Genomic DNA, 27,364 nt, shown 5'->3' on the forward strand with positions numbered 1-27,364 from the left:
ATGCCATAGTTAAAGAAAAACTGTTCTGTTTTCTCACTACAATAAAACAAGCATAAAGGATGATGCAGTCTCAATATAAATGTGTCCTTTTCTAGTCTTAGCAAACCACACTTTAGCAGTATTTTGTGCAGAAAGGCTCCAGGTGTAAGATTAGGAGCGTTCAGGCTGGAGATAAAGCTTTTGCTACTATCTTTGTCTTAGGCGGATCGATAAATCCCCACGCGTGCGCACAATTTATTGATCCCAGAGGGGTAATTTACCTTCCCTCATGGCTACACAGCTTCATTTTTAAGATGTAGACAGATTTTTGTAGGCTGAACTTTGTTTGAACTAGACCATCTACATTTAGAATTGTTCAAATAAATTATTTAAATTGAGCTGAAACAACACTATTCATGAGCTTCTTGGGGACAAGTTAGTTGTTTTACTGTATGTACAATAAACCTAAATTGGTGAAAACTAGTAAGTTAACTTAATTCCTTCATGTTGTGTCCCAACACAAATCGATTGTGTTGAACCCAACATTTTTTCAACCTAGGCTCATTCTGAAAACGTAGCCCTATATACATTTAGAGATCGATAATTATGTAGCCAGAGGAATTTCGTCCTTAAAACAAATGAAACGCGGCGGTATGATGCCATTCCTTCTCACACTACTGGCTGACTCCTTACTTCTGTATGGACGGCTTTTCCGCTGTTACCAGTTTGTGCAGTGGATCACGTCAGTGGCGGACTTGAGACGCAGAGCAGAGTTGACTGCAATAACAGGGTTCAGGTCCGGCGAAGAACAGTTCCAGAAAGCAGGTCAGACAAAAACAAAAGCCAAAAAATATCAAATAAACATGAAAACAACAGAGTGAGAATGTGCTAAAATCTGAAAACGTGGTAAAAGTCAGACTGCCGCAAGGGCTTTTTTTTCTGGATTGCTTTTGAAAACACTTCCGGTTGAGTTTAGGGAAGTGGGTGGGCGCTGGTCAATTGGTGCTTTTTAAAACACTATTGGTTGGGTTAAGGGAAGGAGGAGGGTGGGTCAGTCGATCAGTCAGTCAACAGCGGCCTCTGGTGGATTTACGCGAGAAGAGCAGGCACTAATGGCACTTGCGAGAGAAATTTAAGATCTCAAAAATAATAATAATAATTCCTTACATTTACATATTTCTAGACACTCTCCTCATCCACCACCAGTGTGCAGCATCCACCACGCGACGGCAGCCATATTGCGTCAGACCGTGCACCACATACCAGCTGATTGGTGGAGAGGCTTCATCATAATTAATGAAGCCATTTATGATATGGGTATGGTAAGGAGGCCATGATGGACGGAGGCCAGGATGCTGGGGTTAAACTCCTACTCTTTTTCGAAGGACATCCTGGGATTTTTAATGACCACAGAGTGTCAGGATCTCAGTCTCATCCGAAAGACAGCGCTCACTGAGCAGTATAGAGTCCCCTTTACTCTACTGGAGCATTAGGACCCACACAGACCGCAGGTTGAGCGCTCCCAGTTGGCCTCACGAACACCACTTCCAGCAGCAACCTAGCTTTCCCATGTGGTCTCCCATACAGGTACTGAGCTGGTGCAGCCCTGCTAAGCTTTAGTGGGCGACCATGTAAAAGTTGCAGAGAGCTAGCTGCCGGCATCTAGCATATAGCAAAAAAAAAACATACACAGCAGACTCTGGTGGATTTGCGAAAAAAACGGCACATAAACTTACCTCCTGGATTGTATTTGGCGCTCTCCAGAAATGTACATAGGGGTACGTAATCAGAATGACATTGACATTTTTTGCAGTGCACTGTTTCTTTCATTTGACTGCACTGAAAAAAATGAATTATATGCCAAAAACTCATGACAACAGATGTTTTTGTGTAACTTTGAGTTATTGTAATACATTAATCGGGTTTGACTATTTATTATTATGACTATTTATTATTAGTGTTATACAAAGTTTACCTAAATATTTTACTCAGTTTGATTGATGTAAGTTGAGATGATTTGACAGTTATTTTGATTCAACTAAAATTAAAGGCAGCAGATTGTTTATTAACAGTGTACATTTGCATCTTTGGAGCACTACGAGCAGATGACGTTTCCATTCTGCAGCACAATAGAATATCAAAACACTACATTTTCCACAGTATAACAAGCTCCACTAAAATCCAATAACACATGTATTAATCCAAGTCCTCTATTGCTTTCTTTGTCATCGTTCGAGCGTCGCTAACCGATCACGACTCTCTCTTCCTCCATGTAATCATTTATCTTCATTACACTAATCCCAGTGTTGCTTCTCAGTTGTTTACGTTGAGTTTGTCATGTCTCTGTTCTCTTTCTGCTGCCCTCATTCATCCATGTCAGTTACTAAAAGGCGTAAGGCTCATCTGAAGAGGCTCGACCGGAGATGGACACTAGGGGGAATAGTCAACCGCCAACAGAGCCGAGGTGAAACATACATACAGTCACGCCTGCATAGACTGATCACATGCAAGCACTCACGTGTGTGTGACCAATCTGCATGCTGCGTTTGTGTGTGAGTGTGTGTACACGGTGGTTAGCGTAAATATGCACACAGAAACTCACTTTATGGAGCCAGCTACTGGATCAGGCTCCCAAAGCATGCTGGGTGGCCTGTTTCATCCGCGCTCCATCATAAAACCTTTATGATACTTTGCTTGCTTAATGTCTGTGTTTGTGTTTACATGTGTATGGATGTAAAATGTTTGCTTGCTGACCAAGAAAATGCTGTTTTACAGTGTTTCTCTGGAGGAAGATTGGTTTCGAAGTACATAGTTCTGAAAAAAATAAAAGTTTTGTCTTCTCAAATTTAGGATTAGCGCCCAAAGATTTGATCGTAAAGAGATAAAAATATTTAAAAAAAAGAGTTAACCCCTCAAAAATGAAAGCGTACTCACCCTAAAGTTCAATCCTGCATGAGTTTTTAGATGGACAAAATGGATGAGTCTTCAGATGGACAAAAACAAAGATATTTTAGAGTCACACAGTTGGCAACCAAACAATGAATGGTCCCCATAGTAGGAAAAATACTATAGAATCAATGTGGATCATCAACTGTTTGGTTTCCAACAATCTTCTAAAGATCTTCAATTGTGTTTTGCAAACTAAACTTAAGAAAGCAAAACTGCAAGTTTGAAAGAAGTAGAGAGTGAGCAAATGATGACCAAATTTAAACTATTTTTCTGAACTGTCCCTTTAAGAGAGGTTAATGCTACTTAGTACTGATGCTTTTCCATCTGGTGGACTAACAGCTTTAGTTCAGCTGGCTTGATTTTTAAAAAAAAATGTTTTCTAATAAACAAGTAACTATTGCAGTTTAAAGATGACTAAACTAAACTGTGGAGTTTTCAGTGGTCACTTACATCTGAAATGCATTTATTACAATTTTGGCTCAGATTCAGAAAAACAAGAACTTTAAACAAATCTTTTGAGATTCCTTGAGAAATAATGTGATGTCAAATTTATATAATAAGAGTCTTGCATTATTTAAGACCATGGATACATGTGAACTAATTGGATGTGACCTTTAAACCAAGGAAACCTTTAGAAACTTTTGAAACAGCATAATGGGGCTCTTTAAAAGGACAAACTCCATATGATCTGTGTGTAAAGAAAGACATGTTTGGTAGAGCTGAAAGTCAATTGAGACTTCGGATCTCCAAAGCCTTCCATTTTGAGGACAAAACACAAACATTTCTTCAGAATCATTGTTGGTGTTCTATACATGAAGAGAAAATTTTGCAGGTTTCCATAAATTTAGCAGTCAGATTTGGCATTCTGAGGTTTGTAAACATTTGCAGAACTCTAAATTTGAGGTAGAGGATGAGTTGAATCACACATATGCGGTTTGACCTTTCCAAATCCCATCTAAACAACCAGACCTGAAATAAAGACTGATGTCTAGACTTTTAATGGAAATGCATGTTTGTATGGTAATAAATCTCCTTGGAGATCTGCTGTTTCGTGTTGAGTCATGGACCTCTACGGAGATATAATTCTCACAGTTTTCCATTTGTGTCCCCATTGGAGTGTGCTAATGTGCCATGAGCAAGATGCAAATGGCTCTAAGTAGAGCATGTTGGGTTAGGAACTGGTCAAATTGGTAGCTTTTCCTTGATGTGAAAAATAAAGGTTCCAATAGAGGGTTCACACAAAGCATTTTCACTCTTCTAAATGATTAACCCTGGAACTACCAGAATTCTATAACTACTAGAGTTATCATAGCAGTCATTCTGACTGTTCTCATGTAAGACGTCATATTGTCACGTCATATTTACATTCAAAGCTTCTTTTGAGATGATAAAATTAAGCTTTGCATTTCTGTTGTCATATTTAATTAAGATATCCTAAAATATAAATTTGGTAAAACAGTCTAAACATTTAGAGTTACACTGTAAAAAAAAAAAAAAAATCCCGTAAAATTTACGGTAAAAAACTGGCAGCTGTGGTTGCCAGAAATTTACCGTAAAAATACAGTTGAATGTTTTTCAGTATAACAGGTACTGTAGATGCATATTCAGAGACTTGTTCTTGAAGTCTTTGCTTATGGTATGAGATGACTCATGTTTAATAAGTCCAATTAAAGAGACAGTTCACCCAAAACTGTAAATCTGTCATTATTTACTCACTCTTTACTTGCTTCAAACATCTTTGACTTTTTTTTGTTGGACACAAAATTAGTTATTTTGAAGAAAGCTAGATACATGTAACCCCTGACTTCCTAGTATTTGTTTTTACTGATACGGAAGTCTATGGTTACAATCTTCATTTGTATTCAAAATAATAAAGAAACTCATAAATGTTTGAAACCACTTGAGGAAGAGTAAATAATGAGTAAATGTACTTTTTGGGGTGAACTATCTCTTTAGGAAGTCCACTCTCCTTGCAGTATTGACCACTAATAAGCATGGTAACTATTAAAGGTTAGACAAAAACAGTTAGGATGATCTTTTTTTTTCTTTTAAACGGTGGCTCATGCATATTTGTATAAACAGTTATGATTTTATATCGGACGTGACAATGTTGCTGTAACTCAGTGGCTGCTTTTCTCTCATTATTTTTTCCCCCTTCGCTTGCACTGTTGGAGAGGTTGTTGGAAACTCACAGTAGAAAGTGTTAAAGTAGGTCACTGGCTCACTGTGTGTGACTGCATTTAAGCATATTTATTTATTTATTTATTTATTACAGTATACATAATAATAAGTCCGAGAGCACCATGGCTGAGTCAAAGACAGAGGGTTTGTTTCTGCATGAACACAAATTGCAACCTTCAAAACAGGTCAGAGGTACAGTGAGAATTTCAAAGCTGTTGCTGGGAAAGCACTAATAATCTTGAAGTGTATCTTCTGGAATACAATCATTTTACAAATGCGCTATTCATGGCATCTTTAGTTACAACTACATTCTTACAAAGTATTTGATTCCTGATTGGTCACAATGATCTTTTATTTAACTTTAGTATTATTCTCTTTTTAATTTGTTCGCTTTTAAGTTTAGTACTATTATTATTCCACATACTTGTACTACAAAAATAAAAATAAATGAATCAATATTTATTTAGTCTATGTGCTTTTTCCATATAGTGAAAAAGATCAGGAGCTACAGTATGATGCTCCAATACTGCACATTTATAAACATCATGAAAGTATTGGTTGAATACTTTGTAAGTAATAATGAAAATGTCTTTATCTCTCAATGTGGCCTCATGTACTATGCACATGGAATATGGCACAAAACATAAGTGATTTTTCTTTTCTTTAGGAGTTTGACAACATATGGTCACCATTCACTTTCAATCAGCCACATCAGCATTCATCTGGACTTGGCCTGTCCTTCAAGATTCAGAATGACTGTCAGTGCAGTATGACAAAATCCTGTACAAATATATTACATTTATTATATATATATATATATATATATATATATATATATATATATATATATATATATATATATATATATATATATATATATATTACATTTATTATATAACGCACACTATTGTGTATTGATTTTCATGCTCCTAGTATTTATTTTTTAGTTGCCAGTGTCTTTTCTGTTAATTACTAATACTTTAGGTACTATTACACTTTTAACTATTAACTTCCACTTTAAGACTACATCTACACTAATCTGGATGAATTTCTTAAAATGTTTCTGTCTAAAAATAGTAATTTCAGTGTATTTGTTTTAGCTCTTACCACATATAGGAACTTTGAAATTCTTTTCATTATATCCCATATTGGAAGTCTCGGAACATTTACAGCTTACTTCTGTGTTTAAAATTTTTTAAAGGGCACATAGTTTATGATTTAATATTAGTATTATGGTTCTTCTGAGTGTGCCAGTTTAGGTTCAGTTCAAAACACAGTTCAGATGTTTTTATTATAATGTGTTAAAAAGTGTCATGTTGGGGGCGTGTACACATGTACGACTCGGACACAGACCAAGCAGAGAGTACACAATCATTTGTGTCTTTGTATAGTTGTACAGCCAACTGTGTGCTAGTTTCAAGTGCCGAGCTTGTACACCGAGACTAATAACTACGCACACTGAATTAACTTTGACTAAGGCACCGGATGCGCTGCTCGAAGTCGCGACAAGGCAGACACTCTCTGTGGCGCGGCAGAAACATGAAGTGTCCCGAATCGTCGCGGCTTGCATTTTAGAATTCTAAACAGGTTTCTATCAGGGTAAACACAATGGTGCTTCAAGTCAGCGGCTGTCCGCGGCGCCCAGCCACATACTTGAAGCACCATTGTGTGTACCCTGATAGAAACCATTGTTTAGAATTCTAAAACGCATGTCGCTGTGTCAGCATCGCGCCACGCAGAGCAGTGGTGTGTGACCTGCAGGCAAGTTTGTTTTTTTTATTTCCAATGGAGATGCGCACATGAGGCAACGCGCTTGCACTTTTCCAGCTGCACCTAAGATCACAGGGAGCTTCTGTGACCTCGAGAAATGCAAACAGCTGAAGTTTAAGGTAGACGCAATGAAAAGTACACGTTTGCAAACCTACCTAAAGATACAACCAATAATTCCGATTAGAGTGATAATGTGGAGAATATTGATCTTGTGTCGAGCCTATTGAGCCTAGCATCTAAAAATCGAGCAAGGATGTTCCTTTAGTGATATCGCTTTGACTTTGATGGATGGCGGATGTGAATCAACAAACTGAGAATATGATGACGCGCCTGTCAATCAATATTGGTGGGTGGGGGAACCGCACTCCTATGTCAAGTTGCGGTCGGTCTGAAAACTGCTCTAATTGGTCCACCATTTTTATGTTGTTAAATTAAAAAAAAAAAAAAGCACTAGGTGTGTTTAAATCAACCCAATATGACGGTCTATACACTACACACATGTCTGTCCAAACAGCTTGAAAAGTAGATTTTTACCACAGGTGCCCTTTAACACGTTGAAAGGGTTGTGTGTGTGACTTTGGCCTTGGGGCTGAGTAAATGAACAGTTTTTGACTGAAGTGCTCTTTCAGGTGTGTCAAGAAATTACAGCATCAGCAGCAGAAACATCTCAAATTCGTACAGCGCCTGCAGGACAGAGTAAAGTCTTGAAAGCTGAGGTTGACTTATAAGAAATGGTAAAGCAAGCAAGTTTGCAGGGTCAGTATGAGTATGACAGCTAGAACGATGTGTCTACCAGCAATCTCTCTCTTGCATTTTCACTTCTCTGTATGTACTGCAGTGGTTTTTAGGTCAAGGAGGCTAAGGGGGGGGAAAATGCCTCTATTGGCACACTGCTCCACAAGTGCATGCAAAACTAAAGTAATATGTTCTGGACCAACCTGACTTTTTCCACCATGCAGAATGGTCCACCGTGAAAATAGTGCTGAGTGGAGGAAAATGTGTTTTTGAGGCATTTCTTTTTTGGCTCTTGCGTTCAACTCTCACTCACGTTGGTCTGAATTTATTTACAAGCAGTGTTGGAAAGAATACTGAAAAGTACAAGTGCCATTATTTGCCCAAAAAAATGTAGTGCAAGTAGAGTAAAAGTATTTGCCCTAAATACTACTATCCTAAAGTATGAGCAAAAAGTAGCACTTCTAAAAGTACTCGAGTAGTAGAGTATTAGGCTGAAAATGATCCCCTCTTATACTCTGCAAATTAAAAATGTAACTAATATCGGTGACATTTCTTTTTAAGGGTGCTTTCAAACCTGTAGATCGATTGTTTTGTTCTGAAACAGGGATTAAAATTGTTACAATGTTTATTTTTGATCTTGGTGCGGTTCACTTTCACACAGCAATGTCTCAAAATAGTAAAAACAAGTCACGTGCGGGTAAATTCTCCTCACATTGGTCAGTTTCATGGTTTATTTTTCAGAGCGCCACTGACTCATCTGTCATACAAGGTTATTTAGTTAGTACATGGTCATACGTGGCTAAATTAGTATTAATTTCACAACATATTAATTTTAGTTAATCAGTCATATGTGGTTATTAATAGTTAAAACAAGTCATGTGCGAGTAAACTCTCTTCACATTGGTCAGACTTCCATGGAGTGCCACGGACTCCGCTCATCTTTCATACGTGGTTATTTACTTAATACGTGATAATTTTATAATGTATTCATTTAATTAATATGTTAAAATGTGTTTATTAATAGTTGAAACAAGTCGCTTGCGAAAAAATTCTCTATTTAATTTTGACCCCCACATACATAGTCAATAAATATAAGCCAAAGAGGTAAGACTTTTTCATACATGGCCTCATTTCAGTTATCAAGGGTGGTAAAGTCGATTATTGCCTGGTTTGATAGTTCGATAGGCTAGAGAAACTAGCCAGTTACAGTAATTTGAATATTTGAAATTCATTACTTTACACTACAAGGAGATGTTAGCTGAATGTGTGCTAAAAAGCTCTTCTAAATCCTCGTATCAGCTCTAGGTCAGAAGTTCAGGATGAGGGTAGTTTCTTCACTGTAATACATTCAGTTATCAGATTTCCCAGTGTGTCTGCTGCTGAGAAAGCATGAAGTGTTGATAGAGACGTTACGAAAGAGAGCGAATATCTCGCTTGACCTCATTTCGTCGTCAGACTGAGTAATTCACTGCTAAGGAAAACTAGATATAGGATATCCATCACTCCTTTTGTTGGTTTTCTATTTCGACACGTCTCCCACTATTAATATGTCTCCGTATCAGCACTATTTTTTATTTCTCCTTTGCTGTTTCTCTAAAAATTATAGCATCGCACTGAGCTGACTGTTAGCTCGGTTGCAAAGGGAAATACATCAGAGTGATATGTAGACGTTAAACATTGCTATGCTGTATGAAAACAATATTTAATCATGTTTTATGTGTGCTTTTTGGGGGGGAGAAAAATTCTTCGGAAGATCTACACGTCTACAATGCAAAACGGTGGGAATTAAGCTAGGCCCGAAGGGTCATTTTGTCTTGGAAAACCTCTGATGAAGATGTCCGGGTCATATTTTAGCACATGATCAAAGGAAATGTATTGCTTGAAGAAAATTAAACATAAATTATCATTAAGATTGATTCAAAGGTCCTGTGAAGTGCTTTGAAATGTTTTGATGTTTGACATAATCTCAATTAAAAATTGGGGTGGGACATAGTGAAGCTCCTCCCTAATTGTGTTTTGTTTGATCACAGCTCTACCAGTGAGAGTAGTTAAGATCAAGCACATCAAATGAATAGCAAATGAAGCGTCTTGAAGGGGACGGGGCATGTCAGATACTAGAGAGCATTTGATTGGTCAGGATTTCATGAGAAACACGATTGATCGATTTAGGTGAAAATAACATACTGCAAGCTTTAGATGTTAACATCAGATTTATATTTTTTAAACAGAATTTTGTCACTGTTTTGGAAAGACTAGCTAATAGATTTTCTTAAAGAGCCCCTATTTTGCATTAAAAAAGGTCATATTTTGGTTTTGGGGGTCTCCAACAATAGAATGATTTGCATGCAGGGGCAAAAAACACTTCTATTGGCTTATAATATGCAATTTATTTTTACCGAATTATCCCAACGAATCCCATATGATTCGTTCAGTGCTCATTTGTTCCCAAACCCCTCCTTAGCTTGATGCTGATCTGCACTGATTGGCTCGATAACTTAGTCTGTTGTGATTGGTCGACTGCGTTCAGCGCACGAGAGAGAGAAATGCCCACTATGACTTATCAACATTGTTGAAGTAGTAAGAGTGCAGAGTGTGTGTGTGAGCCCAATGCAGGAGGGCATTAAAGCAATGCAGTTAAACACTAGCATATTGCTCTATTCTTAACCATAAGTAAAAACATTGGTACACATTCAGTATTAATCCACAAAGCAGCAAAAGTTGAACTACTTTGAAACTAGACCGCCGCACGTGTGTAGGAACAGCAAACTGTGGCCATAGCAATGATAAACGGCAAAGGATTGCGAGCTCGCAAACGCATTTAAATCCGTAAACAAAGCTGCACATGCTGCGTTTGCACTGTGGCTTTAGACACGATATGTGGATTTAAAGAGTTAACCAGATACAGTACAAGCTGCGTGGAGCGATTACAAGTAACAAAACACATTAAAAACATATTTTGCAAGCTAGAGAAAACAAGAAGGCAACCTCTTTAATCACACTTAACACTGGAGGAAAAACTGATCCATGAACTGTGTACTGATAAAGTACTGACAAAGTCCCATACATCAATAGTCTTTCCTGATCCTTCCTTCCAAACAGCCGACGAATCCCCCGGTAGATTATTGCACTAATCAGTTATTAATGTCCACTCATCTTCAGTCATGATCAGTCCCAGTGTTTGAAGAGAAAGGCACATTCATGTTTTACCAGATCCAACACTTAATATTTAGTATTGTTTTGTGTCAACGATGATTTCATGGGACCTTTAATGATAATAAGCTTCATTATCATTATGCCAAGCAATCTGATTGTATTTACTTTAATCATCGAAAAGATGCATGATGGCTATTTAAGACAATTTTTGTCAATGTCATGAGAATTTTACAGTGTGAAACTTTTCATCGCCACGAAAAGGCTTTATATTTCTTATGCAAAGTATAATTATGATTTTGTGCTAAGGCTGACCTGAGGTATTTCCCAGATTACCATAATTATTGTGTCCTCGGGTTTGCATTGCTCTGGAGGTTACAGGATTTGTTAATGTTAATGAGAGATTGTGAGATGACTGTGTTTTGGTGCCTGTGGTGAAGAGTGAGTTTTGGAAAGGGTCTTTACCGCAAACTTTGTGGTTTTTCCTTCTGCTCTGTATTCCGAAAATTTGAAAGCAAGCAATTGAAGTTTGTCCGTTTTCTTTTAGACGACAGAAACGGCAAAGGCAGAAGAATGGAAAAAAAACAACAATATGTAATACCCTATCTCAGATTTTCTCTCATCTCTCTTTTTTTAGAGGAAAAATATGTCAGCGTCCAGGCTTATGCAAGTCAGGGAAAGGATGAGATCGGGTTCGAGAAAGGAGTAACCGTGGAGGTCATCCAGAAGAACCTGGAGGGATGGTGGTACATCAGGTAATCAGTCTAAAGCTTTGTTTTCCCCCATTGCAATATATCTGTTGGTATTGCTAAGCACGTTTTGAGTCTCCAGAAACATCTTCAATACAAAAGTTTGCATTGATGTTGGCGCCAGTAGCCTAGTGGTTACTGTGTCGACATACAGCACCCAGAGGTGCTCGCGGCGACCCATGTTCGATTCCCAGCTCGAGGTCTTTTGCCAATCCTTCGCCTATCTCCGCTCCCCACACTTTCCTTTCCACTGTCCTATCGATAAGGGTGAAAACTCCTAAAAAATTAATTATATATATAAAAAAAGTTTACAATGTTAGTTTTATATAAAGCAAAATAAAGTACACCCTCTGGCCATTTTATTAGGTACACCTTGCTAGTACCCATTTGCATTCAGAACTGCCTTCTTTAAGCTAATGATTTACTGAGATGCTGGAAACATTAAGAAATGTTGGTTTATATTGACTTGACAGTATCATGCAGTTGCTAGTGTATTTGTAAAAATTTACTATCCAGCACATCGAAAGCCTACTAACCATTCCGTGAATTGCCATTCAAAGCCATGTTTTCTGAATGCACTAAATAAACAACATCACTACAATACATCACATAACTTTCGACACAAAGAACAGTATAGTACAGTTAGTAATTACCAAACGTTAAAAATGAAGGTAGGTAGTTGTTGTAATCCTAACATAATCTTTTCTGTGTAAACAGGGTGCACAGAGGAATAAAATTACATATTTTGAACAGCCAATAATGTTTTATACTAAACATTTTGATTGGGGTAACTTTTCCTGGTCCTACACCTGGTCCACAGAATATTCTAATTCCATCAATAATAACAGCTAATAATACACCCATTTGCTTGACTTTGCGTTAAAATTCAGCAGCTATGAAATTGCAAAATTCTGGAGGCTCTTTAACACTGTATGTTCATTTAAGGTATTAATATGTATCCATATGCACAAATGTTTATCTTTTATAAAAGGTATGACCTCAAGTTACAGCTTGTGTACCCTTCCCAGTAGCCATAGGACGTCAACATGACTTCAGATTGATGTTGTACCCCAATGTCTTGGGACATTTTGGGTGGAAAATCAGGTTGACATCAGACTCCAACATCAGACTGATATCAGTGTCCAACGTCAGACAGATATTGGATTTTGGACACTTTCCAATGCAACCTTAAAACAACGTCTAGTGATGTTACAGCTTGACGTTGTGTGCACATTACCACTATGATGTCTATCAGGTGTTTTGGTTGCCATACCTGACGAATAAAAGTCAGTATTTAACGTCAATATGACTTTGGTTTGAGATGTTGGCTTGACGTTGGATTTTAGTAACTTTAAACCCTAAAAATCAATCAAATATCATCTTCATTTGACATCATTATTGGACATCAAGTGATCTCTATGTACACTACTACTAGCCTAAACCAATGACACATGGATGGATGAATTTATGTTTTCATGTAGTTTTAGTCAAATTCTGACCCGACCATCTGAAAGCAGCAGCAGAATTTGACACTCATTAGAACAGACAAACTTTTTCCCAGTCTTCTATTATCCAGGTTTAGTGAGCTCATTCAAGTTCTAACACGTGTGTGCCCTTCTGCCTCTGCAGCTCATCTTCCTCAAGCTTGTGTTATGAATTTGGCTCCTGTAGTAATGAGTGGTTATTTGAGTTTTTATAAGCTTTCTTAAAGCAGTCTGTTTCAGATCTCCTCTGACCCACTGGCACCAGCACAAGGAATTTTGAACCACAGAACACTCTGTGGATGTTTTCCGTTTTTAAACAACAATTTTATTAAACCCCAGAGATATTTGTGTTGAAAATGCCAGTAGATCAGTGGTTTCTGAAATACTCATACTAGTCTTTCACCAGCGTTTAAAGTTCACACCATGTTCAAAGTTACTTACATTAAGCTTCTTACCCATCCTGATGTTCAGTAGATGGGCTAGTATATGTCCACACATGTCATGATTTTGCCAAGTACGATGTGATCCTGGAGTAACATCTTTGTTGATTCTGGATAATCATTTTTGTTCGAAAAGGTGATCCATACCTATTCCCTATTCCAACCCAGCCAAAACTGTAAATTATTGCCAAAATCAGAGAGGTATAATAGTTGGATAACAATCATGTAGAAATGCATAAAGCTACCTATAAGCCTAAACTTAACATAAATGGTAAATGTATCGCTTCTGATTGGCTGATTGGAATGTTGTTCCAGGATCAACACAGATGTTAATCCAGGAACATGTCTTACTTGGTGAAATCAGGTTGGCATTGTGTCCACATGCCTAAATGTGTTTAGTTTCTGCCATGTGATTAGCTCTTATGTTTTTGTTAACAAGCAGTGTTCATTGTTGAGTGTCTACTATATAGCAATTCTCAATTGCCTGATTTCTAGTATTGTCTCAGAAAGTAAACTGTATTATCATCCGTTCCGTATCCACTAAATCAGACTAATAACATTGTAGTTTTTCTCTAAAACTGCTGTGAAAACTGCCTACTAAAAATGCAGTTCTCTTGGTTATTATGTTATGATTTGTCACACTCTCAAGTTCAAATTTCGACATTTTGCTGCGCTTGAAAGAAAAAGAGTCTATCCTGGGATCTGTTGTGTGCAGACACCAGTCATCCTTTCTACAGCTTTATCCTACTATAAGCACTATGCTGACCTCTAGTGGTCAGTAAGAGAATTAACGCAATTTAAAAAAACAAATACTAATTATATTATTTCTAAACAATATCAGAAATCATAGTTATTTTTATTTATTCAATATGTGTTTCATTTATTTGTTGCTTTATTTGTGATTTTTATTTGTGTCTGCAGGTATCAAGGAAAGGAGGGCTGGGCCCCAGCCTCGTACCTGAAGAAACTGAAAGATGACCTTTCCCCAAGAAAGAAGACTCTTACTGGTCCTGTGGAGATAATTGGAAACATAATGGAGATCAGTAACCTCCTCAACAAGAAGGCCGTAAGTGAGAAGGACATTCAGACTGACGGAGAAGCCACCACCCCTGAGCGCCACATCTCCAAAAGTGAAATAAGTTTACCAATGCCATATGCCCCAGAGGCTGGAGTGGCACCAACAGTCGTCACTGCTTTGGGAATGAACTCTGGATCTAGTGCCACCCTACAGGAGAACAAGAGCAGGGCCGAGCCAGGGTCGCCTGCCATAGCCCGGGTGGCACCGCACAGAGTTGAGATAGGTGAGCAATCTATAACAAAATATATCATTTGTTCAGAGTTAGATTTATACAAACCATATTGCACTTTGTAAGTGAATAATCATAGAGCCATATTTTAAATAATAAACCTATGTATGTTCCTGTTATTTTTGCACATAGGATTTGATGCCATAGGTAACATTTCTTTGTGGTAAACATGTGTTTCCTAACATTTTGTCCGGGTGTTGTGTACCTTGATAGTGACACATTCACTTTCTCTGTTGCTCGACATTCAGCCTGTCAAGTGCTGTTTGTTTGCTGTTTGTTTTTGTGCTTACTTATTTGTCTAATTCCAAATGTACACTATACAACTGAAAAAGAAGCATAGTGCTGTACTGCTCACATAACATGACATTCATCCTTGTAAATATGTTTTGTTTTGGATACTGAGATGCACCCCCTATTAATTATGTTTAACAGGTTCTTGATCCCTAATATAACCCCACGATTCCTAGTATTGGTTAAAACCTTCAATGTGATTCATCCTATTCAAATTATTGGCTAAATGTAGCCTGAATCAACTGCATTTTTTGGGATGCATGGCACATTGTGTTAAAATCCTGAATACCAAATAAATCAATACATAAACAAAAATATTGAGACAATGGCTAAAACTGTACATTTTAATCTTGTTTTTTTGTCTTTTTTCTCACTGGCTCACCATTGCTCTTGCTATTTAATCAGTCATAACCAGGCCATCATATTTCTCATACTACAAGATTTCCTTCTGATTTTATTTCTGAAAACATGCTTGTTGTGAATGCATGCTTGAGTGTGTTGAAACACTTCTCTGACCTCATCTAAAGAGGGTTGACCATGAGACTTTAATTGTGTTTGCCAACTTTTTGATCACAAACTCAAAACAAACTCAAAAAAAAAAAAAAAAAAAAACAGAAAACCTGGGAGCCATTCTGATTTCTTAATCCTAAATTTCATTGACAATAATATTTGCTCTCTTGATAAGAGAGACAGCGTATAAACATGTTTTATGTTCAACTGACAGGATCTCCAAACCTCAGACAGAAACCTCCTCCTCGGAGAGATGCAAACCTGGTAAGTTAGGCAGTCCAAAGTAGGTTATTATTATTTAAAATAGCGCAGCATCTATTAATTAGGCCTTTTCTCTATTACTCAAGGCATTCCAGTTGCCCAAACCTCCAGAGGCCCCTACTGTGGAAGCGGAGTATTACACCATAGCAGAGTTTCAATCCAGTATCTCAGATGGCATCAGCTTCCGTGGAGGACAAAAGGCTGATGTAAGGCCGATATATTCTGACTAAAATCTGTGATTTTTAAATATTTAATTTTTAACACATATTTATTAGCAGTCTTTTTAAATATCACTATACAGGGAATTTAATATATGTCAGTGTATTGTGTAAACATATGTGGTGTGATAAAAGTTATAATTATGTAATATGTGGTCTTCAGGTCATAGAAAAGAACTCTGGAGGATGGTGGTATGTCCAGATTGGGGATACGGAGGGCTGGGCACCCAGCTCATACATTGATAAACGTAAGAAGCCCAACCTGAGCCGGCGAACCAGCACACTCACACGTCCTAAAGTTCCACCCCCTGCTCCACCAGTCAAGAAACAGGACTCAGAGGAAGGCCCCTCTCTGGGTGGCTCTGCCTCCAAAGCTCCCGAGTCTCCTCAGCGTGTCTATGAGGAGCCAGAATATGATGTTCCTGCCCTTGGTTTTGACTCTGAGCTGGATTGCAATCCTCCAAAACCGAAAACACATAACTCCCCAAAACCAGAGCCCCGTAAGTTTGAAATTAAAAGCAATCCAGCGGCTGCTGAAAGGATTGCACAAGCTGGCAAAGCGTCGCCTTTATTAAAAGTGATGACCTCACCCCTGAGGAAAAGAAACTCTTTAGAGAATATCAACAAGGAGGAGGTGATTTATGAAAATGAAGGCTTCAGGTTCTCCTCTGATGACTTCGCCAGTGGATGTGATTCACATACCCCAAGGAGTCTCACATTGGGTCGCAAACCTTTCGGATCCTCTTCTGGTGGAGGGAAGCCCCTTCGGAAGGTATCGCCGGATCTAAACCGAAGCCACTCTCTTGGCCGTGCTGAGAGACACAGCTCCAAGTTATTTTCCGATGAATCAGCACGCAATCCCAAAAGAGAGCCTGTCATGCGTAAAGATGTGGAGATCCGGATCGGTCAGAGTCCCTTAGCAAGGCCCAAACCAGTGGTGCGACCCAAACCTCTGCTTACAAAGTCAGAGCCACAAAGTCCTGAAAGAATGGACATCAGCAGCATACGCCGTCACCTTCGACCCACCGGAAGCCTTCGGCAAGGAGCAATTCGTGCAATGCGTGGTGAAGACTCCGAGACAGCTTCTGTTGTGTCCTCTGAGGACTCCACTTCCTCAAGAAGTACCTCTGATCTCTCCAGTGTTTATTCAAAGGGTAGCCGAGGTGGAGAATCCGACCACGAAAGTGTGCTCTTTAGGACCACAGATGCCTATGAACGAGCCCAGGAGTCAGAGCTCAGCTTCCCAGCTGGTGTGGAGGTTGAGGTACTGGAGAAGCAGGAAAGTGGATGGTGGTTTGTTCGTTGGGGCAGTGATGAGGGTTGGGTACCTACTTTTTACTTGGAGCCGATTAAACATACCCACAACGTCGGTATTCAAGAATCCCGTGATAGCCCTCTTGTTGATCTAGGAAGCACCAACAAGTCCAATAGTCTTGAGAAAAATGAGCAGCGTGTTCAGGCCCTTAACAACCTCAACCAGCAAAACCTAAGAAGCATGAGCAACCCTAGCCCACCAATCCCATCCAAACCACCAGGGGGATTTAGCAAACCAACAGCAATGCTGAACGGCTCAAGTGTACGGATGCGCAACGGTGTCCGTCAAGCAGCAGTGCGACCACAGTCAGTGTTTGTGTCTCCACCACAGCCCCTAAAGGAAACCAATATCCATACAGGGTCTTTGAGGAGAAATGAATCACTGGGTGCCGGCGACCACTTGAGGTCCACAGGTGGCGTTCGACGAAACTCCTCCTTCACCGCCGTACGACCACAGCCCGTGACCGATGTACGGGTGAGGGCTGGGACCACCATTACAGCTCCCGCCGGAAGCTCAAGTCCATTGATTGCTCAGAGAAACGGGATTCCAATCTCTACAGTAAGACCCAAGCCCATTGAGAAGATGCAGCTCATTCACAACAACCTTCGAGAGGTTTACGTATCCATCGCAGATTATCGCGGAGATGAAGAGACCATGGGTTTTTCAGAGGGCACTTCTCTTGAAGTTTTGGAGAAGAATCCAAATGGATGGTGGTACTGCCAGGTTCTCGATGGTTTACAGGGACGTAAAGGCTGGGTACCTTCTAACTACCTGGAGAGAAAAAAGTAATTCCCCCAAAAATGTTTTAAACATGCACAATTGTAATCAACATGTAAAAAGATAAACTGACTGAAGGACTATTGGTTTGAGATGAGCGGGACAGAGCCTTTTAGAAAGGAGTTTACATTAAAACTACAGAAAAGCAGGTGAATGTTTAGCAAAATACCTGCCATAACTTTATACCAAATGGGTGCCTTCGAACATCTTTCACTGAATGTTAAGAGGAATCGGTCAAATACCAGTAAAGCATCAGAAAATACCAAACTTCAACTCAGTGCCATAGGCCTACAAGTACAGAAAGCAACAAACTTATTTTTGTTACAGTGTTAAAAAGAGAGAAAGAGAATTTCAGCATAGGTGCATAAAAAAGTGCTAGTTTAATCGTGGGCGCTCGAAAAACGAGAAATTTCAAAACTAAACAACGATTTTACCTTAGCACAAGTGCGTTCAAAGAAACCGAGCTTCGATTGTCATAGAAAAAACCAACAAAAAAAAAAAAACGTATCTTTGTTAATTGTTTTGTGTTGATGTTTTTATATCTTCCTTAGAGATGTATTTCTGCTTTCTTGTAACATCCAAAACAGTTCAATCCTGATCAGTCATCATTATTTTCGCTGCTTTTGTCTCCCCCATACTTTAAACCGTTGCAGGCCAAATGAATAAAACATAATAAAGGAAAGCAGTCTGTGAAAGCTACATCCGCATAGATCACCTCACGTCCACCTCATTGGGTTTAACCCCAAGTTTAGTTTACAAAGTGAATCTGGTTATATTAGGAAGGTAGACAGCTGTTGCTGCTCCATGTGTGCTAAATCTGCTGCTTTTTTATCTGCGGCAGTCGATACTTTAAGAAATCAGGACTGGAAAATCGTATGTTTCGTTAAGCGTTTTATCCCAGGGAAATAGTTACAACATTGAGCCCAAAATGTGATCACACCAAAGAACAATTACAGACACATTTGCAAGTTTGTGTTCGAGTAAGTAGTTGTTTTATGGGTACAAAAAATAGTGTATTCAACAAAACCTGAACGAGGTTTTAGAACTGAGAACAAAGTATATTTAATTGCTATATCTGGAAGCACTTGATTTTTTTTTTAACCCAAAGAAAAAGCACATTAATATGCAAGGTTAATTCATTTCTATGTTACGATATTGCTGGGCAGTATTGAAACCTGACGTTACGCAGTAAAGCAGTATTATTTTTCATTTTCTGTCGGAAAAAAATCAAATAGTTTTACGAACTTTATCTAAGTCCATAATCTAATTTTTAATAGTCTTCATAGATGAACTCATGATTACTCCCCCTTTATTTGTTTGAATCAAATTCATTACCAACAGCATCAAACACTTGATGTTCAAGACTGCTGAAATATTTTTCTAATGAATAGTGCGAGCTTCTTAGCCGAGCTGCGCGCGACTTTTGTTTGATTTCGTTTTCTGCTGGACAGTATTTTAGTGTTAAACAGTTATAACATTAATTACCTGCTAGATCGCAGTTATATTCTATTAAGCAGAACGGTGTTTATTTCGTCTTTGTCTGTTTGTTGGTTGTTGTGTGATCACACATGGACAATAATGACGAATGAAGTCGTTCATTTGTTGTGAATCAATGCGTTTAAGCTTGTTTCTTGAACGCACTGGTTTAAAGATGCAGTCTACTTGATCAGCTTTTAATTTATTGAACAATTGTTTTTGTTATTTATAATTTTTTATTATTATTTAATATTTGTTTTATACTTCTGTCTTACAGAGATGTCATGTTATTGTCATGTAATGCCTTAAACACTTGATAGTTCTGTAGTAATTGGCTACTGCTATATCCCGGGCTATGTCTTTTTTTCCCCCCTACCAAGATATTTTTTATGCAGACGTTAAAAATTGTCTTGAAATTGGAAACTAATTTTTAAATTGTTCATACTTTCACACAATTTGTTTTGCATCAGGAATACATTTTCAGCTGATTGCTGCACCTTTAGCAACTATGGACACTTCCTTTTTCGTTATTGAGCCACATATAATGCCAGATTATTTAAAGAAACAAATACATTTTTTTTATTATATTGTAAAATAATTACAATAAAAAAAAAAAAAATAAAAAAGATGATAATCAATTGAAGTTGTTATTAAAAACCAGCATTGTAATAGGAATGGTTAAATAACAAACGACATACGTTTCATAATTAAAAACACAGGGCTCTATAGTTAAATAATACACGTGGATCCCAAATTGTGACTGGACCAAATTTAGTTTGACTGTTTTTATTTAATGTTATACTTTAAAACAATGAAGTTACAGCAATAACAGGATTTTAAAGTTCTAATTTGACTGATTGTTATTTTATCTTTTGGTTTTAACGTTTAAAACTGAAAATTAAGCCATGAACCGAAGTGACGATGGCATTATAGAAATGTGTCGACTCACTACAGCGCAGCGCTTGTGATGGATGTTGCTAAGCTCCATTAACACTATGCTTTATTTCTTTATTTGCGCCTATACAATTTACAAGGGAACTGTTGAGTGTGGGACTAGTTCTTATGTCATATTACTTGTGTATCTGCTCGCTCTGTTTTATGTGTTCTTTATTTATTTGATTTTTTAATGCTTTATTATTGTGTTTTTACTCTTTGATTTCTTTCTCCTCAACACTTTTGACATTACTCAGATGGAATGAGGAAATGTGCAATACAAAAACAGGCATCTCTCCAGTTAAGAACGATAGTATGGGAACATTTTTACAGTATGTATAACCCTGACAATTTTATGTCAAACGATGCCTGGTTTTGTCCCATCTTCCAAGTCAAATTGAAAATATCAAGACGTTCAATTTGTGTTTCAATATGTGTTGAATGTTTAAATCCCATGATAGATGGACCGGCCAACCATTACTTGATTTCTGCATTCACTTTTTTTTTTTTACCTAGCGAACCACATCTTGCTTTAAGGGGTTTGCTGACCTTACAGACCCATGGTGAATCAGGATGGAAATAATGAGAAAGCATGGGCGTATCTGATTCTGTGAGGCATTTGTCAGTTCAGCCTGTCAAATCACAAATTTGTGATGGAGGGGCAAATCCATCAGTGTCTTTCCGAGCACCGAACCACACACTGCCAACCACACGACTTGTCTCTTTGACATCCACCCCTACATTCCCAATACACTCACTACAATGGCAAAAGGTGTCGCATACTATATTATTGTCAGTTTTCTTTACGAATTTCATTTAGCCTACTAACACAATGCTTTTTGGCTGTAATTTAACTCTGAATCAGTCCAGGTTTAATTTTTCCAGAACTTCCTGTCTGAGTTTAAGCTTTTACATATGTAAATTGGATTACATGAATTATAGTTTTAAATGTAGAAGGGAGAATTTCACTCTGGTTGAAAATGAGGAGGGTTACACATGACTGTCTTGGAGTTTTTGTCATGAGAAAATTTTTTGTACTGCTTCATCCTGTTTTCTTTTTCTCTTCCTCTTTGTGTGATTGCATGAGGATATTGAGATTTTTCGTCAATTGGAGTATATGGGAGAATACATTGGTTATGTTAACAGGATGGAATGTTAGATTTTGTGACAAACCAGCCTGTTCTCGTGAGGAAACATGATTATTTTATGTTTTGTCAGTTTAGTGGCTAATTAAAATCAGTTGTACAAAAAATATGATATTTGATATATGATATGATATGATATTTTAAAAGGAGGTGTGGAACCCAACTCCGCCTCTAAACCCAACCGTCGTTGGGTGAGAAGCAAATCGTACCAAATTGTACGAATGAGATCACTCAAATTTATACAAATTAGCCACTTAATTAAAAAGTCACAAATTGCTGTGAGATCATGTTGGATAAGCTGTCAAAAATAATTACAAATTTGTCCTAAGAAAATTGTTTTCACAAGTTAGAAAAAAGTTTGAATTTGTATGATCATATTTTTATTGACTATATAAAAATGTTTTTGATTGTTTAGTAGTGAGAAACACTGAAAATTTGTTTAAATTTGAACATAATTTGGATGTAAACAAATATTTTAAGAGTATTGTAAGCAAAAAAGTTCACTTTTAGGAGTTCATACAATGTGATCTCAGTCAAACAGACAAAAATAATTTAAATCAACAAAACGACACTATTTTACAAAGTTGTTATTTTGTTTGTATTTGAACAAAGTCGTTTGATACAATAGTCTTGTCTCATTTTAGAGGCTTCATCCTCAGAAGGATGCATTCGAAGGGCACTGCGTCTCACCAAATAAAAATAAAATTATAAAAATATCCAAGACTCCTTCAAATACGGCCACCAAATGCATCCTTCTTTTCCCAGGTAATGAAGGATACAACTGGTGGATCCTTTATGACCTGAAACTCCCAAGATTTATTTCGGGCTGATAACGGCAGGAAGTTTTTAAAAGAAAACTCTGGATTACAGTTTTAAATGTATGAATTAGGTTTTACTTTACTTTGATATCAACTGTAAACTGTAAAGTGATTGTTTTGCCTTTAGATCACTTAATATAATTTTAAAATTAAAAACGACATTAAAATTTTTATTACCGCTTATTAGCGGTAGCTGTTACGGTTTCTAGTTGATGAGATTCGTCCTCTGTAGGCTAAATTGTATATTTTCAAAATACTCACTACGGCCTATGCGGACTTCAAAGGACTCTCTTCGGAAGTCTACATCTTTTGGAGGATGCAGCCTCTGAAATGAGACACGGTATCACAGTAAACATCGACTTGTACACATTTTATGTAAAATAGTTACAAATTGCCATGAAAGTGCGTTAGTTTAAACCTGGAAGATACTTTATGCTCTTGAATCCGAAGAGAACACTGTTACTTCCCTATTGTGGGGAAACTTGTTGTGTTTGTATGGGGTATGATGTATGGTGTGGTGGTTTACGTACATGTTTTTTTATGTTGGAAAGAGAAGGTGAATCGAAGGAACGCTTGTTTATGATGTTATAGCTAGAAGGTAGAAGGTAATCCAGTCAGTTAAGGTTAGACATAATTAACCAGTTCTAATGGACTCAAAGACCCGTTGTCTGTGTGAAAGGAAATCAAGGCATTTTATAATAATTTGCACTTTTGGAAAAGCGTCCCGCTAGCGGCACTAGCTCATTATGGTGTCACGTCACATTGTCATAATAGTGTTCAAGGAAACACTAGTTATTTCAGTCAGAAAACTCACTGCAACTTAATTCAAGTGAGCAGCTTTGTATTTAAGGCCATTGTTTCTCAAAAATATCTTGAGAATACAAGCTCAAAAACTTGAGAAATGGATATTCATGTCACTTTAACTATTAAAAAAAGATTGCTGACAGAATGTTAGTGTAAAAGTATAGGAGTCTTCGTCTCCAGCACACCCACCGCAGTGTCAGGGGGTACATGCGAGCGCTGTGAAATCACATTACCCGAGTGCTCGGTTAATTACAGATGCTTGAGACGGGGAGCCCTGAATGCAAATGTCACACTGATTGTGGACGTGGAGCTGCCAGGGGGTTTGGATCAGATGCCGAGATAGATTGATCATGTCTCTAATGGTTCACAGCATGTCGAGATGTATTAACATCATCAAGAGGTGTCATTCCAGCTTCCTGCGTCGGCGAATGCCTTGATTTACGGAGGCGTCTACATGTCATGTTGGTGCAAAACAAAGTCGTGAGGATGTACGTGATTGCTTGTGTCAGGATGTTATTTTTGTCTGGCTTGGGAAGGCTTCTATTTTGTATTTGTGCTTAAGATATTTTATTGACAAGGGTGGTTCACATCAAGGGTGATTTATTATACTGATAAAAATATAGTTTTCTGAATTTACACTTCAGCATTAGCAATAATGAGGAATGATTTAAGCCTAGTTTAAACTTCTGTGTCGAGTGATCAGCGTGAACCAATGGCGCATGTCTTGCATATAGTCATGCATTTATACTTCTGCATGCTGTTTGTGTTGCTCTGCAATAACACTTCCGAAATACAAGCCGGCAGCAGATTTTTATGTTCCTCTGTGTCTAGTTTCTTCGCTGGTGTTTTTTTTTTTCTGAAAGCTAGAAGTAGCTCAAACTCATTCATTTTGAGGTGGGAACTGGCAGACGCGCAATAACTTTAATCATAAGGTAAACAAAACAAAAATTTCCATCTGGAGCTCCTTTATAGGACTCCACACTTGTAAACACTTGCTCTCGGTTCCGCCCACACTTGTCAGCGCTACCAAGCCAGCCAATCACAGAGCTTGAGTAACGTGTCATTGCGACATGTAGTAACATTTTTTGAGAGATGCACCTCAGCGTCGGCAACGGCTAAGCCGATGGCTGTGCAACCACACGCAGGCTGCACCGGAGCATATGGGTGCGCTTGACGCAGAAGTATAAATCAGCCATTAGGTTATGTTTTCAACTAGAAACGCTAAACTTTCAAGCATTTTAGGCAAAATGTTTAGGCAATGGCGTTTTGGTTGAACTGGGAATGCAAGTTTTTAAAAACGAAACTGTCTACAATTTAAAGGCACAATATTTAATTTTCGCCACTAGAGGCCACATATTCACAACAAACAAGACGTAGATTGACCGTGTGGAATCATGGGAGTTGTCGTTTTCATTATGTTATGGGACTGTTTAATAAAACTAAACATATTAAAGTGTATTTAACTATTTTAAAACCGAACCAGAAAACGATGATGTGTGACGTCATTAGCGTGGCGACAAATTGCAGTCCATTTCACTAGTTAAAATAGCAAATTTTTCCAGATTTAAATTTAAGATATTTAATTTAATTTAGATATATAATTTAACATTTAAGATAATGCAAGTACATGTCAGCAAAATATAGAATGCTGTTGATAGTTTTTGGATATTTTAATTTAAAAATCGCTCATATTGTGCCTTTAACTACAAAAAAAAAAAAAAAAAAAAACAATTTTGAGAAACTGGGACTTAATTAAAAACACAAAGGAAATCCGAATCCAAAACAGTATCGAATACATTATCATTCTTGATGTGAACAGATCTTTGCTTGATTCAGTGTTTACAAATGAGTGGAAATTTCATTAAACATAACTTGAATTTCATTGCTAGGAAGTTTCGTATACAAAAACGGTTAAATTTGATTAGTAAACATTTTTTGGTAACCTTACCCTGGATTTTAAGCAAGTAGGCCTGTTTTAGGCATGGATTAGGATGGAGAAAGCCGTATGTGTGTGTGTGAGCTGTGATGTACTGTATGAAGTGCTTAAAAGGAGTTGGGCAAGTTTTTGTTTTTTATTGGATCATTTGCATTTCTGATGCATTGGTGTTTGGCGTGAGGCAGCAGGGTGTGTTTATGTGTTCACTTTGAAGGGAATGGATACAGAGAGCGAACATGCTGCTGCGGTCCAATCTCTTGCTGTTTTCTGTCCCTGTCTTCACTCGGCTGTCTGCACTAATTATCACTCCTCTCCTCTTAATTAACAGCGAAGAAAAAAAAATAGTAACATCTTACTTAAAAGAGTGTTTTGATGAGAGTCACTTCTCTGAAAGTTCAATTTATTCAGGGCTGCTTTCATCACGCGCCCACTTAACAGATTGCTGTTTGTGTGCAGTCTCAGGAGACTTTTGTTATCACCTACTTTAAATATGAGCTTATACATGTAAAGCATGTTCTTGGACAGTCTTTGAACTCTTCATTATAAAAAGACAGTCTTCAAAGAACTCCTCAAGTTAATCTACGTGCAAAGTTTAAATCTCAGACAGGAAGTGAAGAAGACAATTAAATAGTGTAATGTTTTTCTGACAGACCATTGGATGTAAGGAACGCTTGGCTGGATATTTTGCAAACCCCCTCCAATCATAAGATATATTAAAATGGGTGCTCTTGGAACAAGTAAGAGAAAGCCTTGCATTGGTGTTATTCAGCGCTCAGCCAAATCTACATTTTGTATGCATTTCTTTGTAAGATTTCAAAGATCTACAGCTTCAGCTTTTTTAATTTTCAGCAATCTTTTTTTTTACTTTACGTTTTTTTTTGTACCTTTTTTATGTTTACATTGTATCTTGCATTGTCCTAAAGGAAAACACAATAAAATGTATCCTTGTTCGTATCTCGCTGTCATGCTTTCGACTACTTTAAGCAGAAAACATTCATCTTTCATAGATAAACATGAAGTGATTTAGGAGTCAGGTTTTACGCTGTCAAGGAGCTAGAGATCATGCTTGTAAATCCAACACCATTTGTCTTAATCTGAATGATGAACATCGGTTGCAGTTTTCAAAATCAAGGGAAAACTTTCTTTCATGAAATTCATTCGTCAATAAAACATACTTGTTTGGAGTATAGTATCCTACAACAGGCCCGTAGCCAGCCTGATGACAGGGGTGGTTCTTTTTTCTTAATATATAGAACTTTTTGCAGCTATTAGCCTCATTTTCTATCTAATTATGAGGTTTAAATACTTTTTAAGCACTATTTTTTTGCTGGATTAGCTTGTCAGATAATCATCAACCACATTTTGAGCCTACCAAAAACCTTTCCTAAAGATTTCGAAGAAAAAAATAAGAGAATATTACTTGTTTTTTTATTAAATACAAATTTATTACATCATATATATTCGACTAGCCTATTGTCATTTATTTGGCAAATACAAACTGGCCAGCACATTCAGCATTCCCCAGTCACGCTAAAGACAAACAAGCATTCCACTTGGTCTTCTTAAACCCTTCTTTGATGGTTATCTTTTCAATTTACAATGGCATAGCAGTCAAAATAGAACAAATGAGCATGTGTATGGGACAAATTCTGGACCTCTGTCAGTGAGGGGTAGGCATGGGACGATAACCGTGTTCAAGGTATACCGTGGTTTGGAAAAGTCAGGGTTTTAAAACAGTCAAAATTTTCTGCTATACTGTTCTTAAGGTATGAGTAAGATTTTTTTTTATTTAAATTGTTTTGTTTTTTAAGATAGCAGTATCTCTAGCAGAAAGGATCTCCAAAGATGCAGTTTTAAATTGTAAAAATAAAGTGTTTTTAAAACAAATGAAGACAGGCCTGACAGAAAAATGAAGATAATTGTAAAATACTATTTATTTGTGGAATTTACTTATCATTTTGTGTTGCAAAACTATTAAAGCTGTAGGTTCAATTGGGCAGAGGACAAGGACAATGACAGGGCTTGTAAGTTTGTAAAGCGTTTTTTATAAAGAAAAAAGATCTGAGAAGAAAATGAATGGCATTTTCCTTTACAGAACAACTCACAGAAATCAACCATCAGTCCATTTTAGATTTT

At 37.5% G+C, this 27,364-nt stretch overlaps 1 protein-coding gene and 1 long non-coding RNA gene across 15 annotated transcripts in view; one reads left to right on the plus strand and one right to left on the minus strand.

The window, feature by feature from the left end:
• The window catches only part of sh3pxd2aa (SH3 and PX domains 2Aa), a 168,043-nt gene extending 147,825 nt beyond the window's left edge, over nt 1–20,218 (plus strand). For 3 of the 13 annotated variants that reach the window (XM_087236048.1, XM_087236050.1, XM_087236056.1), the window contains 7 exons: nt 2,360–2,443; nt 11,402–11,519; nt 14,359–14,738; nt 14,877–14,891; nt 15,760–15,809; nt 15,893–16,012; nt 16,188–18,793. In XM_087236048.1, coding sequence (XP_087092174.1) covers nt 2,360–2,443; nt 11,402–11,519; nt 14,359–14,738; nt 14,877–14,891; nt 15,760–15,809; nt 15,893–16,012; nt 16,188–18,128 — 2,708 coding nt within the window. In that variant the 3' untranslated portion in view covers nt 18,129–18,793. Of the gene's footprint in view, nt 1–2,359; nt 2,444–11,401; nt 11,520–14,358; nt 14,739–14,876; nt 14,892–15,759; nt 15,810–15,892; nt 16,013–16,187 lie in introns of all 13 variants that reach the window. The other 10 variants (XM_087236051.1, XM_087236057.1, XM_087236049.1 and 7 more) reach the window with 6 other exon arrangements.
• LOC141386350 (uncharacterized) overlaps nt 1–27,364 on the minus strand; it is an 80,865-nt gene that overhangs the window by 52,834 nt on the left and 667 nt on the right. For both annotated transcript variants that reach the window (XR_015476988.1, XR_015476987.1), the window contains exons 2-3: nt 14,583–14,747; nt 14,396–14,447 (exon numbers count right to left, since the gene is read on the minus strand). This is a non-coding gene — a long non-coding RNA (uncharacterized LOC141386350). The remainder of the gene's footprint in view (nt 1–14,395; nt 14,448–14,582; nt 14,748–27,364) is intronic.

The sequence above is a fragment of the Danio rerio genome, chromosome 1, assembly GCF_052040795.2.
Source record: "Danio rerio strain M-AB ecotype USA chromosome 1, GRCz13ab, whole genome shotgun sequence".
Lineage (NCBI taxonomy): Eukaryota > Metazoa > Chordata > Actinopteri > Cypriniformes > Danionidae > Danio > Danio rerio.